The sequence below is a fragment of the Podarcis gaigeae genome, assembly GCF_964106915.1.
Source record: "Podarcis gaigeae genome assembly, chromosome: 15".
In the NCBI taxonomy this organism is placed as follows: Eukaryota; Metazoa; Chordata; class Lepidosauria; order Squamata; family Lacertidae; genus Podarcis; species Podarcis gaigeae.
The window spans coordinates 20,346,060-20,358,909 of NC_139692.1; the positions used below are offsets into that span (position 1 = coordinate 20,346,060).

A 12,850-nucleotide genomic window follows, 5' to 3' on the forward strand; every position below is an offset into this window, starting at 1 on the left:
TCTCATTCCCTGACTGGTAGCGAGATACATTTTTTTCCAGCAAGAGCTGGCAAAACCAAAGGGCCGTCAGCTAGGACATACACCAGCAAAGCTGACAACCAGCTTACCAGAAGGAATAGGATATGGCATTAAGTATACGCTTGCAGGGGGTGGGATGCTTATAACCTCCATTTGACCAAAAAACAGCTAGCAGAGGCGGCTTACTTTAAATCTCACCGTGGCTTGTGTTTGGATAGTTGTCTCTGAACCCCAGTAGATCCTATTTGAACCTAGGGTGGCCACATGCCCTGTGCTGTTCTCCACTTGGCCCTTTGGACCTGATGACACATCTTGTATGCCACCATCTGATCAACCTTGCAAATAAGATGGGTACATGCGAAACACAGGCTGGCAACCTGAGGAGCGTCTGATCTCCTTCATTGTTTATTGCAATTAAATGTTAGGTATTGGCCATCAAAAATAGATTTTAGTTTTTCAAAAAAGGCAAAGGGGACCCAAGGTCAGTTCCGTTCAATGCAGACTCCAATAGTAGCTCTTTTGTGAGTTAAGGTTCCGTATTGTCACAAACTCAAGTTTGAACCTGGGCTGGACAAACGAGCCTTGGGCTGGGACTGAAAGCCCCCTGCAAGTAACTGAGGTTTGCAGCATCTGGATCATAGAGCTGTTGCCCAGACTACTTTTGTTCCAAGGGGGCAGCACCTGGAGACCAATCTCCCAGAACGTCAGTGCCCCTGCCCCGCCCCACGAAAAGCACCGACTGTGTTGGTCCCTTTCCCCTAGTCCTCATCAGAACTGTCCTCTGAATTCTCATCAGCAGCCACTTTCCAGTTCTTCCTCTTACTGCGCTTCTCCTGCACCCTTTCAGCACACCGTTCTGAGAGAGACACGTGGCGTTTCCGTCTCTTTTTCTTTGGCTGCTTCTCCTGCTTTTTATCTGGCTCACTGTCCTCAGAACTGCTGGAGGGGCAGCTGCTGGCCTTGCTGGAGTCACTGTCTTCCCCTGAGGAAGAAGAGGGGGCTGCCTTTGCAGAGCTCTTCTTGGCCTTTTTGTGACGCTTCCGCTTTCGCTTGCTGGCGCCTCTCTCCAACGAGTCAGACTCCTGGGAAGAATCTGCCGCGGCACTTGGCTGCTCCTGTTTCTTCTTCTTCCGCTTCTTATGAGATTTCTTTTTCCGCTTCTTCTTGTGCGACTTTTTGGCTTTTTTCCTTTTGGGCAACTCGAGGGAAGACTGCGTGCTGGGCTGAGACTTCCGTTTTCCGTTCACAGAGTTTTGTTCATCTTGCTCTCGGTCACTGCAACACAGCCAAGAGGACAAACGTTTAAGGCATAATATTGAAGAATAATCAACAATGTTCTAAAGTGGAGGTGGCTTAATCTTTTTCGCTCTAAGGATGTGTTTTCATCCTTGGTCAACCTTCCACAAGGGCTGTGTGCTGTGGGGTATGGTTACCCATGCATAGAACACAGTCTGGGATACAGAAGTCCATGCGTTTAAGACAGATTTCTGCAGGAGCTAAATTTCACCTGGAATAAGAGGTATAACACTGAAAATACACACCTTACTTGTTTTGTAATGGAAATAAGGAACCATCTCAGTTTGGACACAGTTTAGCTTTGCATTTTATTTAAAATGAAAAGTTATACAAAAAATAAAACATGTCCACAAGGCTCATGCGCACACCATGTCTCCTTCTCTAGAACAGCCATAAGTCAATCAGCATCTGCTTTTAAAGTGGGAAGAAGACTCCAGCTCCCATCAGCCCCAGTCTGCAGAGCTGATTTGTCAGGGATTATGGAAATTGGAGTCAAACAACACAGGTTCTCCACCACCACCGGTTTAAACTAACCAGAGTTCCTTGTTATATCCAAACTTGGGAGAACAAGCTCCAAACACATACTACGGTTTCATCCTGGCTTGCGTGAACAAACCAGACTTTAACCAGAGTTTTCTCAAGTTTGGATGTAATGTGAGTTCAGCTTAGTTTAGAAGCAGAGATTTCTTCTTCAATTTTTTAAATTAATTTTCACAAAATTATAAACAAACAAACAAACAAACAAACAAACAAAAATCATAACCTTATTAAGATTACACTTATTAACATTGTTAAGTGATTTCCTCGCTTCCCCTTGGTTGGGTTTCAATGCATATCCATTTAACGGTTTTCCAAATCATAGTTCTTATAAACTTAATCATTTAACATCATTCTATTTTTTTCTATTCAGAATTAAACATATTAATTCATCACTAGGATTATATAAAATCCTAGGCCGATCTAGTACTTGCAAGCTATTTCCAATTAATTTAATAACGTATTTAACTAAATAGTCATTAAATTTCAACCATTCTTTCTGATACTCCTCCACATTCTGGTCACGAACTTAGAAGCAGAGATTTCTGAAATCCTCACTCCTGTGCTAGAGGGAAGGAAGGAGCATGTGCATTTGAGGTTTGTACAGGCAACACTAAGCCAGAGATTAGTGTGAAGGTCTAAAAAGGTCAAACCTACTTTCCCACCCCTACCCTTTTTGCAAGCAACCTTATTGGCTTTACCTGTCTGTATCGAATTCTTCTGGATACAGCTCTTTGTAGCCACTGTGGCCCCACCTGCAAGAGAACACCATGCTGTCTTAAGAGGTTCACAAACATACAAGCTATGCAACCACAGAGCAAAGCGACACAGGCAGCAAAAATCGCATGATGCAACCTTTGTTGGACTGCACCACTTCTGGCTGCAGGCCATGGGATGGAGGGAACTTTACCCTTTAGTGCTGCAGTACCTCAATCTACAATGTGCTTTGCAGATTCAAAAGAGAAGAGAAATTGTCACTGTAAGATATTCCTCCAACTTTAGGATTCCCCCAATTGGCGGAAGGCCTAAAATATGTCCTCTCTCATAACCTTGCCTCACCCCTGCCAAACAAAATCTAGAAAGCAAAATACCTTGGGGGCAGAGGCCTGTCACCTGAACTCATTTTTTCCTGGGAAAGCACCACATGCACGAATGGACTTCTTATCAACGACATCGGTAAACATTCAGACCTGTCTGGCATGTTTGCTTCACATTCGTAGAGCTTCTTGTTCCAGTAGCGGGCATGCCGGAGGTCGTCTTCCATCTCTACTGACACAGGAGCCAAGTTCCTCGCCTTCCAATTGGCCTGCTGAGTCTCTTCATCAAACCCGTCGCTACGCATCCGGCTGCTGCAGACGAAAGACAGCAGGCATTGTACATTTCGAAAGGTAAAAAGCCAAGCCATGAAAAGAGGCTAAAAAGAAGGTCCTTCAGAAGGAGTTCCCCAAACAGTATGGGAAGCTGCATGATACAGAGTTCATCCCATTAGTCCATCTAATTCAGTACAGTATTGTCTACTTTGACTGGGAGCAGTTCTCTAAGGTTTCAGGCAGGGGACTTTTTTTCAGCACTACCTGGTGATGCCAGGGATTGAACCAGAGACAACCTGCATGCAAATCATGTATTCTATAGTATGCCCCTCAGTTTCTTAGCCTGGTTGCCCTATAAACACTTAGCTGGGTTCGGGTTTGTCAGGGTGCATCGAGAGAAATGTCCCACTAGTGCTATGTTTCCCGGAGACAGTGCTGTAGTAAAGAAAGTGTCAGTTTGCATTTCTTGGTACAGAAAGTATTGATCTGACGTGTAGAGATCTTTCCTATTCTAATTAATTCAAGAGGGGTCTGGAAGCTTCTCTGTGTGATACAAACTGGTGCAAGCTAGAAGTTCTAGCTGGCAAAAAAAATTCTATTCTGCCTAGAAACAAGCAGAAGGTTCATAATATTTGGATTATTCCTTCAGAGCTGAGAAGCTGGCTTAAACTGGTTCTGTTATATCTTTATGTAAAGGTCATGCCGACTATAATAATAAGGCCAAAAGGCACCTGGGCTTCACTTTCTATCTCTCCTTCTGGTGTGGTGTTCTGTATATAGCATGCTTAGTGTTAAGGTTTTTGTCTTATTATGTTTTGTAAGTTTAAGTTAAGTCTGTTGCAACTCAATTTCTTATGGACGGTGCCAATCCTGAATGTATTGGATTTTTGACCATTATGCTCATTTGCCTTCAGTAGCAGTAAAGCTCTGCTGGATGAAATATTACCGTATTTTTCGCTCCATAAGACGCACCTAGTTTTAGAGGAGAACAAGAAAAAATATATTATCTCGCTCTCTGCTCAGCGCCTCTCCAGCAAAGCAGGAGGAGAAACGGAAGGGGCTCCGTTTCTCCTCCCGCTTCACTGAAGGGGCGCTGCGCACAGAGGGAAAGCTGCGCAGCACCTCTCCAGAGAAGTGAGGAGAGCAAGAGGGATTGGTGGGCACCAATCCCTCTTTCTGTTCTGGCTTCTGGGATATCTGCGCAGCCTGCATTCACTCCATAAGACGCACACACATTTCCCCTTACTTTTTAGGAGGGGAAAAGTGTGTCTTATAGAGCAAAAAATACAGTAATTGCTTCTGGTCTATTTTGGGGGGAATCCTGCAACATGTTTTAAGTTTTTACTCTGCTAACTATACGTTGGAATCTGCTCTGGATCAATATGAGTAGAATTTTTGACAGAAAGATGGTACACTTTCTCCCTAATATGAAGTTCATAAACGATATTCCTTGGCAAGATAGCTCAGTTGGTTAGAGTGTGGTGCTGATAACGCCAAGGTTGCAGGTTCGATCCCTGTATGAGACAGCTGCTCTTCATTCCAGGCTCTGATCCTCAGAGTCCCTTCCAACTCTACAATACTATGATTCTAAAACTGGCCAATTTATGCTAAGATAGAACTTCCCTGCTGTCCTTCCTTGGCACTAACTCCTTCAAGCACAGATGGGGAACCTGTGGCTCTCCAGATGTTGTTAGAGTCCATCTCCCACCAGTCGCAGGCAGCCAGGCCAATGGACAGGGACAATAGAAACGGTAATCCAACAACAATCTGAAAGGGGGCAGAAATATCCCATTCCTGCTTATAAAGAGAAGCCCCGTCCCTTCCTTCTCTATGGTTCTGCTGGGGTCAGGCTGCCGGACCTTTCCCTTCCTGCCATATCATCAGTTGGTGGGGGACAGGAAGGGGAGGGTGCAGATAAGCTTCTCCTGACTCCCAAACCTTGACTGAAACAAGCACAGACTTCTGATCAGGGTAAGAAGCCACAAAGTAGTTGGTGGTGGAGAAGGATTGCTGCAACAGATGCAGCACTGGCAACACTGCAAAGCAGAAACGTCACTTGTTGACACATGCAAGTCCCACCTGGAACAATCAGGAAGCAGTCTCTTTTCCTTGCCCCACTGAATGTCTTTGTTCTGCTTTTCCATTTCCCGGATTTTCCACATTTCCGACTCTTCTTGAATCTGAGGTACATAAAGAAATATATCAGTTTAAGAAAGTACCCACCAAATTGCTGCATTTCTACAGGAATGACCCCATTGGTAGGAGGAGGAACTACCAGCAATGCACCCCCCACAACACCCCACTAGGCTTTTATTATCAGGTCAGAGGAGCAGTCTTGTACCCCAATGCCAGCTTTTTCTGTCCCCTCTCCCCCCAGAAATACCTGGAGGGAAAAATGAGATAGAGCTGTGTCTGTTGTTGTTATTTAAATTTGTATACTGCCCTGTACCCACAGGACTAGCACAGTTTCTAGGGCTAGCATAGTTTAATTGTTGTTTTTAGTGGCACTTCAGGGACTGCGAAGCCTACATATCCTTTCTGAAGGCCATGGATCCTACTGAGAGTTGGAGCTCTGACATCAGTTGGACCAGGGCCACAGAAGCTGCTGCAGTGAAATGGAAGGGGAATCTGACACCAGCACTTCCTCCACCCTCAAAGATGGAGCTAGGCTATATCCTACATCCCAAGAGATGTTTTGGGCTACAAAACACACGTCTCAATACCTTGTTATGTGCATCAGTGTGACGGATGACATTTCGCAGGAGGACTTTCCCCAAGGGGACACGGGACATCCTTTAACCTTAAAAGCAGACAATAAACAAAACACAGTATAAGCAATAAACGACAAGTATATAATATACCTTCTCAAAACTCTGAAAGCCTCCTCAATGGCTGTTTATAACAGAGCCTTATCACAGACATCGTAACTGCTGATGCAGTTAAGAGTGAATGCAGGGAGGCTTTTTTCCCTTATGCAGAACCTTCTGTGGGCCTCATCCCAGTCATGGACCAGGTCAGAGGCAGAGATGAGCAAAGCAATGAATGTGACTGTCAATTTTGTACAAGAGGCTACATTTCACCCACATAAAATCCATGCATTTACAGTGAGGGGGGGAAGTATTTGATCCCCTGCTTAATTTGCCCGTTTGCCCTCTGACGAAGAAATGACCAGTTCATAATTTTAATAGTATGTTTAGTGTAGCTTTGAGAGACAGAATAACAACAGGAACCCCCCCCCCCGAAACCCAGAAGACAAAAGTCAGAGAGTGAAATAAGTATTTGATCCCCTATCAACCAGTCAGATGTCAGGCTACCTGGTATCTTCACTGTATGTAATGAACTGATATTAGAAGAACCTGCTGTAAGGGAGAGGTCTTGCCTGTAATCCCAGCTTGTTACAGTACCTGTACAAAAGACACCTGTTGACAGAAGCAATCAATCCAGCAGATTCCAAATAAAGGCATATTTCTCTTCCCTAGGAACTCCTTATACCAATGTAAATTCTCAAGCTCCCAGGAACCTACTTGTGTCAAACGCAACAGCTAGCAGTTTGGAGGTAGGGGGTAGAGAGAAAGGTGGCTATATATTTAGAATAAATTGTGCATTTGATAACAAAATGCAAATAAGAGCAAGGTTTATGAAGCTGGTTCTTTGAATCCACTGCATGACTTTTTTTTTAGCAAGGGACCACTGGTGTGGACCATTCTCCTCACATGCTTTGGGACCACTTCTGTCCTCTGAAATGCTCTTGGGTATTCCAGACAACTTGGTGCAAATCATTTACCCAATTCTAGAGTCATACCCATAAATCAGAAATGCAAAACAGCTCCCATTATCCTTGACCACCCAAGTTTCTTAACAGCTGTAGAGATTTTTCACCCATGATTTGCAACTACAAAAGAAATGGGCCATGATTATTTCAGATTAATGATTATTACAGATCAACTAACTAGCCCAAAGAAGGATCTGATCTTGAGGTCGTGCAGGGCGCAGCTGCTGCGATTTTCTTCCAAGTCGACGCTGCTTCTCCAGCTTTGCTAATGGGCGCTTGCAAGGCGGGCACGACGCGCCGCCCAGCCCAGGCGTCACTCAGCCGGCCCGGGTTCAAATTCCCGCTCAGGAAGCACGAAGCTCATACTGGGTCAGGCATCGTGTCTGAACCTGGCCTACCTCACGGGGTTGTTGTGAGGACAAAAGAGGATGAGCGGAGGGAGGGAACCACGAATGTCCGCCGCCCCGAGAGACCTGGACAGGAATAGAATAGAGCGAGCATCCCCCTTACCTACTTAGCGAGCCTTGCCAGCCCACGAGTCACAGCCGAGCACCCATTCACACGTTCCTTCACCACCCGTGTCCCGAGTTTTCCCTCCTAAGGAAATCTCTTATTTATTCCTTTTTGTCCCCCGCTTCCTTCCGGGGACCTCGACCACGCAAGCGGCAGACTCCCGAGCTGATGATTCGTCAGGCCTCGGAACCCGGAAGGCGTGGGGCGAGGAGAGCCGGGGGAAGAGGGAGAGAACGCCTCGCTTCCGCTTCCGGCGGAGGCCACTTTCTCCTTCCGGCGGTTGCTAGAGAGACGGCTTGGGTCTTCGCGGGCGGGCGCGGACCGGCTGGGTAGGTTGCTCGTGGCCTCCGCAAGGGAGTCTCAGCGCAAAAAAACACCAAAAATGATTTGTACATTATTAGCTCTCTTGTCGTTGTTGATATTTCTCTGGCATCCCTTTTTTTACACGTGTAAGATGCCTTTCCCTCCCATTCTTCGGCTTGCGAGTAAGCCCCGTTTAAGACTAAATCAGCGGGATTTACTCTTGAGTAGTCACGGCCACGAATCAGGGCCGCTCGTTCGTTTTTCTCCTGGGTAGCGGGGAAACAAGTGCGTGTTTGGCACCTGAATCAGGCACCCAACAATATTTATAGCCCAATCCTATGTATGTTCTACTGTGAAGTCAGCGCCCGATTTAAATTGAATTCTCAGGTCGTTAGATATAGGATTGCAGCCTTATGAGAGCAATCCTTTGCCATGTCTGCTCAGGAAAATGTTCCGTTGTGTTCTGTAATATTTATTCCTCACGGTAAGTGGAAGTCTTAGCCCTTTTATATTGCTTTCCAAAGTATCAATCCTGGGCATGTCTATTCAGAAGCAAGTCAGATTGAATGTGGTAGGTGTATACTGGATCGAGGCCTCACGGGCACTGTCTCAGTCACTCTTAAATTTAATGAAATGGTTTTGGGTGCATTTTTTAGCTTTGCAGATTTTACTACTGAGTTTTTATTGCTTTACATTTTGGAACTTGCCCTGCAAAGGTATAAATATATAAAATAAAACAAACAGCCCTACAAAGTAGGCCAGTATAATTACCCCTTATGACAGGGAGTGCAGAGAGAAAACAGGTTTGCTTAAAGCCATTTACAGAACAATCCCATGAATGTTTACTCAGATGTTGTTCTACTGTGTTTGATGGGATTTGATTCCAAGGCATGTTTGGATAGGATTGCAGTCTTAGGAAGCGCATAGCATAGAATATCTAAACTTGGGACTTCCCTTTTAAGCTACTTTGTCACATCGTCTTTAAACAGGCGCAGCTTTGTTCATCACATTGGTTTGGAAAAGCTGCACCTGTTGCATTCATGCCTGCCAAGCAACTGTTTTAAAGTAGCTTTCCCCAAGTTAGTGTTTTCCTGATGCCTTGGATTACAAATCCCATCTGCCCCAGCCTTCCTGTAGCCCCAAATCTCTGAAGAGCCCTGTGTTGGGGTAAGAGAGAGATCCTGCCACCACACAAGGCAGCAAGGCAAGTCCTGTAGGACTAGCTCATTGATTTTCCCAATTCTTTAGAGAAGGAATGGAGGCTAGTGTTGAAAGAGGGTTTTCTAGGAACTCTCCAAGGACAGCCACAATGAATAATTTCTCCCCGTATAGATTTTACTGCCAGAGAAAAGAGCACAATAAGGCCCTGGAAGCACCTGCTGAACTTCACAGTTCTGTTCCCACAGTCTTCTCCGACTCTCTTCTTGTGTTGCTGCAGCCGCCCACTATTGAAGAGACAATCATGGAGGCTCTTTGTCATTCTGAGGATATGCTGGCAAAAGCGAACCAACTCTGGACGATGCTTGATGACATGGCTGAGAGCAATCCTGAAAGTTACCACCAGTTCATGCAGCAGCAACTCAAAGACGCAAAGCAACATTATGCTCCTGCAGAACCATACATGTGCCTGAAGACCTGCATCTTGGTATGTTGCAAGACACCTGCACAGCAAGAAGGAATCTCAAACATCAAAATGTGCCTCCAATTTCACCAAACCTTTACTCAACTAGCCAGGCAGATACAATAGGCATGTGTGCATTTGATTTGCATTCTATATTTGTTCTATTGCTTCTCCCTAAGTATTGATTTCTTATTTATTTAGAAAACAACATGGATGGAAGGTAACAGGTGCAATTATCTTTTCAGTTAATCCAAAAACACTGGACTGTATCCAAGACCAGAAATACCAGAGAATGCAAACCAGAGTTTGACCGTGTTCCTATTCCAGTTCATGCCTGCATGATGTAGTAATAAACCACCCTCCTTTATTAATTAACTGGTTTTGGATTCTTTTTCCAGGATCCTACTGAAAAATCATTGTTCGTTAACCTCTGCAGGTGGAATCAGGTTCCAGCACCCCAATCACCATCTGACCCAGTGCCATTGAAGGCTGGCAAAATGGAGGAGGTATCTGAGAAATCAGGTCAGCTTTGCTCCTTGCAGGTTTAGCTTGCTGTGTAGCACAGTACTCATTTCTATAGGTCTATTTTAGCCCCTTATATCCCAGCCCATCTTCTCTCTCCAAATGGGTGGGGTGAAGATGACAGAAATGTACATTATAAACCAATAAGCCTTAGCTGAAAGAGTAGGAAAATAACAGCCAAAAGAGCAAATTAAGTGTAATCTCACAATTTGACAATATAATATACAATATAATGTATATGATAAAACAATAATTACTTTTTCTTCTTCTAGAGTTTTATACTATCCTTGATATTGCATACAACCAATCTGTTATTGAGAAGGGAAAGGATGACCCAACAATGAAGGACCAATTGATACGTCTATCACTTAAGTATATTGAGGAGCAATACAACATCATTCTGTCAAACTCCTATACTATTACAAAATTTAAACTGAAGGGAAGCCTGGCAAGGATGAGACGGAGCTTAAGGAGAGAGCAAGCAGCAGTGGCTTTGTCCCAAAAGACCTTGCAGAAAGGTAGGTACCCTCCCAAGTCATTACCAGGAGTGAAACATGATGGGATATAATGAAACTTCTCACACCACTCTTTAGGATGCAAGTTATAACCCACATTAAGAGGCACTTGCAGAAGTGTACTTGGTTTCAGCATGCCTCAGTATATTCTTGTTTTATGAATTTAAGATGAACAGTAGGAGCTGAAATATTTTATCAATTGTAAAATGAAGAGATTAAAAAACTTTTGAGTACACTAAATGGAACCTTCCCTTAAATTTGAGTTTTTATGTGAGTATTTATACAAACTTGGACAGCTCTTCGGTCTTGGTCTTGGTCTTGGTCTTGGTGGCTACTTTGGAATCTGCTGGATTGATTGCTTCTGTCGACAGGTGTCTTTTGTACAGGTACTGTAACGAGCTGGGATTAAAGGTAAAACCTCTCCCTTACAGCAGGTGCTTCTAATCTCAGCTCATTACATACAGTAAGATACCAGGTAGCCTGACATCTGGCTGGTTGATAGGGGGTCAAATACATATTTCACTCATTATAACACACATCAATCTCTGACTTTTGTCTTCTGGGTTTCTTGGGGTTTTCCTGTTGTTATTCTATCTCTCACAGCTACAATAAACCTACCATTAAAATGGTCATTTCTTCGTCAGAGGGCAAACGGGCAAATTTAGCAGGGGATCAAATACTCCCCCCCCCCTCACTGTAGAACATATAACTGATACTTCTGTAGCTATGTGATCCATTAAAGTATTTTTTAAATTCCCATGTCTAAAAATCACCTTGGAAAGAAGTGACACTTGACCAACTGAGAAACATCATAACAAAGGAAGATAGCAGTGACCTTACTTTGCTAATGGAGAACACGGTGCCCTCTAAAACATGCCTCATTGAAGAGATTTCCACTACAGAGCAACCAGAAGAATTGTGCACCCCAGCCTATGAAATCACCATCATAAAAGATATGAATGAGAAGCCTCTGAAGATTGAACTGAAAGTTGAATTGCCAGAGGTACACTGTGTCTCTGAGTGTGACCTAAGCGTTTCTGAGGTACGTTTGTTATGAATGACACTCAATTCTGGCTGCTGCCCTTCGGACAGCCCTATGTTCATCTCTCACGCCTCACCTGTAGCAATCACATGTACTTCATTTACAAAGAAACTTCTTTTTCGATTTTAGGATGATGTATTGATTGAATGCCCTGCAAAGTATAAATTACACTTGGATCTTCCACAGTCTGTGAATGAAGAAGCAACAACAGCAGCATTTCACAGCCAGAAAAGGGTCTTACTTATCACAATGCCGGTGTCTGAAAAGAAGTGATGTTAGCAGATTTGTCATGGCATGTGGGCTTGGGCGTTTGGGTTTAAGTAATGCCCACTCAGCACTTCCAAACACTTTGCATAGGATAATATTAAAGTCTACTGGCTGCTTGCCTGCATTTCACACATTGGATCATTAGAGCAGGCATCCCAGCTGCCCTTTGGACAGATGCAGAGCTGAGTAATGCTAACTGGAGATAAGATATGTTTCTAAGTACAGAACTGAAACTCAACTCTAATGGAGAATGTTCCAATGCTTACTTTATCAGTCATAGAGTTTCTACTGTATTGTGCAAACTGTAACGGCTCAACAACTACATGAAAATCTTATAAAAGCAGTTGTAAAGTTTACATTTGCATTGATCTCTCAATTAACGAACAATAAAAGATAACACATTCTACCACTTCCAGTGGTGTCTAGGTTTGAACTGTGTCCCAACACCTATTCACAAGAACTCAGCTCAAGGGTGCAAACTTAAATACAGTACAGGTTTTTCCCTGGCACTATTTAAAGACCATGTGGTTGATGGGAGATTCATTTTGAACACAGGACAAACAGGACTTAGCTTACCAGTTGTGGATTTCTTGAATCTTAAAGGTTAGATTACTCTTTGTAACTGAAGCAAGAGTTCCTGGCTCAAAGGCTGTCCATGCTGTTTCTCAGCTACAGCAGCAGCAAATATACTAGAATTGTGGAATTGTAGAATTGGAAGGGGCCACAAGGGTCATTTATTCCAATTCCCTGTAATGCAGGAATCTTTCACCCAACATGGGGCTCAAACCCACAACCCTGGAATTAAAAGTCTCATGCTCCACAGACTGAGCTAGTCAACCTCATACCGTAGCATCAAAGAAGAAAAATAGAAGCTAGCCATTCCCTACTTATAAAATAGTAAAATAAAAAAAAACAGTAAAATAAGTCAACTTTTGGATTATTACAATGAAACAAACACAAAAGTTTCAAGGCTTTAGTTAAGTTAGATTCTAAAAATAACTGAAGAACATTTAGAGCAGTTACGGAGTTAGTAGGCACAAGCTATCCATACTTCAAGTGACAAATCTCTTGTGACTCCCAGCCCCTGAGTGGCACAAGTTAAGATTCATGTTTCACTGATTCAAATACTGAGGC

General features: G+C 43.7%; 2 protein-coding genes across 7 annotated transcripts; one reads left to right on the top strand and one right to left on the bottom strand.

Moving 5' to 3' along the window:
* Positions 1-385: 385 nt before the first annotated feature.
* Positions 386-7,657, bottom strand: NKAPD1 (NKAP domain containing 1). Of its 2 annotated transcripts, none has more exons than XM_083714110.1 (6): positions 7,444-7,657; positions 5,885-5,961; positions 5,241-5,341; positions 3,042-3,200; positions 2,553-2,606; positions 386-1,293 (listed from the first exon to the last, which is right to left on the bottom strand). In XM_083714110.1, exons 2-6 carry the CDS (start codon positions 5,951-5,953, stop codon positions 777-779), a joined length of 900 nt encoding a protein of 299 aa, XP_083570236.1. In that variant the 5' UTR covers positions 5,954-5,961; positions 7,444-7,657; the 3' UTR covers positions 386-776. The 2 variants fall into 2 exon arrangements, with proteins under 2 accessions (XP_083570236.1, XP_083570235.1); XM_083714109.1 differs by having other exon boundaries at positions 2,943-3,200; positions 7,444-7,633.
* Positions 7,658-7,688: 31 nt separating this feature from the next.
* Positions 7,689-12,128, top strand: PIH1D2 (PIH1 domain containing 2). 5 transcript variants are annotated; one of them, XM_083714102.1, is made up of 6 exons: positions 7,689-7,775; positions 9,156-9,394; positions 9,769-9,892; positions 10,165-10,410; positions 11,190-11,449; positions 11,579-12,128. In XM_083714102.1, exons 2-6 carry the CDS (start codon positions 9,212-9,214, stop codon positions 11,720-11,722), a joined length of 957 nt encoding a protein of 318 aa, XP_083570228.1. In that variant the 5' UTR covers positions 7,689-7,775; positions 9,156-9,211; the 3' UTR covers positions 11,723-12,128. The 5 variants fall into 5 exon arrangements, with proteins under 5 accessions (XP_083570228.1, XP_083570229.1, XP_083570226.1 ...); XM_083714103.1 differs by having other exon boundaries at positions 7,701-7,775; positions 9,188-9,394; XM_083714100.1 differs by having other exon boundaries at positions 7,750-8,233.
* The last annotated feature ends 722 nt before the right edge of the window (positions 12,129-12,850 follow it).

Coding starts and splice junctions, on each gene's coding strand:
- NKAPD1 (XM_083714109.1), bottom strand. CDS start 5,953: ATGTCCCGTGTCCCCTTGGGGAAAGTCCTCCTGCGAAATGTCATCCGT. Junction 5,342..5,884: donor ACACTGATGCACATAACAAG/GTATTGAGACGT, acceptor TATGTACCTCAG/ATTCAAGAAGAGTCGGAAAT. Junction 2,607..2,942: donor GACAGGCCTCTGCCCCCAAG/GTATTTTGCTTT, acceptor GTTCTCTTGCAG/GTGGGGCCACAGTGGCTACA.
- PIH1D2 (XM_083714099.1), top strand. CDS start 9,005: ATGGAGGCTAGTGTTGAAAGAGGGTTTTCTAGGAACTCTCCAAGGACA. Junction 9,395..9,768: donor GCCTGAAGACCTGCATCTTG/GTATGTTGCAAG, acceptor TTCTTTTTCCAG/GATCCTACTGAAAAATCATT. Junction 11,450..11,578: donor GTGACCTAAGCGTTTCTGAG/GTACGTTTGTTA, acceptor TTTCGATTTTAG/GATGATGTATTGATTGAATG.